Source organism: Arachis duranensis, chromosome 2 (assembly GCF_000817695.3).
Source record: "Arachis duranensis cultivar V14167 chromosome 2, aradu.V14167.gnm2.J7QH, whole genome shotgun sequence".
NCBI classification, from domain to species: Eukaryota; Viridiplantae; Streptophyta; class Magnoliopsida; order Fabales; family Fabaceae; genus Arachis; species Arachis duranensis.
In genome coordinates this window covers 39,687,620-39,689,197 of record NC_029773.3, presented here as the reverse complement: position 1 = coordinate 39,689,197, position 1,578 = coordinate 39,687,620, and the positions used below count along the sequence as shown (strand labels likewise).

Below are 1,578 nucleotides of genomic sequence, written 5' to 3'. Positions count from 1 at the left end.
CATCTGTTAAGGGTGTCTAGGAAGATTCAAAATCATGCTAAAGTGATCACACTTTATTGAATTCAAAAGCAAACAGGAATCATAAAGCATGGGTTGCCTCCCATGGAGCCCTCTTTTATTGTCATTAGCTTGACATTGACTCCCTCTTTTAAGGTGGTTGATGACTGTAATGCCTCAACTTGTCCCCTCTAATTTTGAGCTTCTTCTTTGTTCCTTGGTGCTCTATTTCAGCATGCTCTAGTGAGAGTATTTTGTTCACAGTATAATAATCATCAGTCTGTTGACTTGCTCCCAGTTGTTGGTAGACCAATTGCACTTTGTCACCTTTGGAAAGCCCTTCTGTTGGAATTTTTTTATTCCTCCATCCCTTTTTGATTCTGTTTTTGTCTTTCTTCCCTCCTTTGTCGATCCTTCCTTTTTCACAACATGCTTCTTCTTGAGATTTCTTTTCTTAATTGCCAACACTCCAATGTTTTCTTGAACTTCTTCATTATTTTGCATAGTCTCTTCCTCTTTTCGATCTGCTGTATCATCTACCTCTTGCTCAGGGATGCAGCTGTTGTTTGTCTTGCTAGTTCCCTTTATTCATTGCAGATTTTCTCTGCCAGTTTTTGTATCCTCCTTCTTTTCATTATTGAATTGTGTTTCTGGCAGTACACTCAGGGTTACCCTTTCATCATGCATTCTGAGGGTTACTTCTCCTTGCTCTACGTCTATAATGGCCCTAGCAGTGGCCAAAAATGGTCTTCCCAGTATAATGGAGTCACCCTCGTCTTGATCAGATTCTAAGATTACAAAATCTGCAGGGAAGATGAATTTGTCTACCTTGACTAGAAGATTCTCAATTACACCCCTGGTATATATCACTGACTTGTCCACCAATTCTAGAGACATTTGTACTGGTTTCACCTCTTTTATGCACAGCTTTTTCACTAGAGAGGCAGGCATTAGATTGATGCTAGCTCCTAAGTCACACATTGCCTTGTTGATAGTCATACTTCCAATGGTGAAAGGTAAAAGGTAACTTCCAGGATCTTCAAGTTTAGGGGGAAGTCCTTTCTGGATTAGTGCTCTACATTCTTCAGTAAGCAGTATGGTTTCATTAACTTGCCAACTCCTCTTCTTGTTGATAATCTCTTTCAAGAACTTTGCATACAGGGGCATCTGTTCTAATGCTTCAGCCAAGGGAATATTGATCTCCAACTTTTTGAAGACTTCAAGAAATTTTGGAAAGTGCTGGTCCTTAGTCTCCTTGTTGAACCTTTGAGGATATGGCAAAGGTGGTGTGAAGTTCACTTCCTGCTTTTGTTCCTTTGTTGACTTTCCCATTGCTTTCTTTTCTTTTCTTAATTTTTGTGCCTGGTCTTCTTTTTTTTTAGGCTGATTCTGAGGCTGCTTGCTTGCTGTTGCATCTTCATCATTGGATGCCTCTTCTTCAGCTTGTTTCTCGTCACTTTCCTTTGGCTTCTTGGTAGCTTCTTCATTTTTCACCAGGATTTTTCCACTCCTTAGCTGTATTGCCTTGCACTCCTCTTTTGGATTAGGAATGGTGTCACTTGGTAGTGAGCTTGATGGTTT

At 40.1% G+C, this 1,578-nt stretch overlaps 1 protein-coding gene across 1 annotated transcript; it reads right to left on the bottom strand.

Moving 5' to 3' along the window:
* Window positions 1-585: 585 nt before the first annotated feature.
* LOC127744930 (uncharacterized) lies at window positions 586-1,329 on the bottom strand. The gene has a single exon (XM_052257809.1). The coding sequence runs from the start codon at window positions 1,327-1,329 to the stop codon at window positions 586-588; it is 744 nt and encodes a 247-aa protein (XP_052113769.1).
* Between the last annotated feature and the right edge of the window lie 249 nt (window positions 1,330-1,578).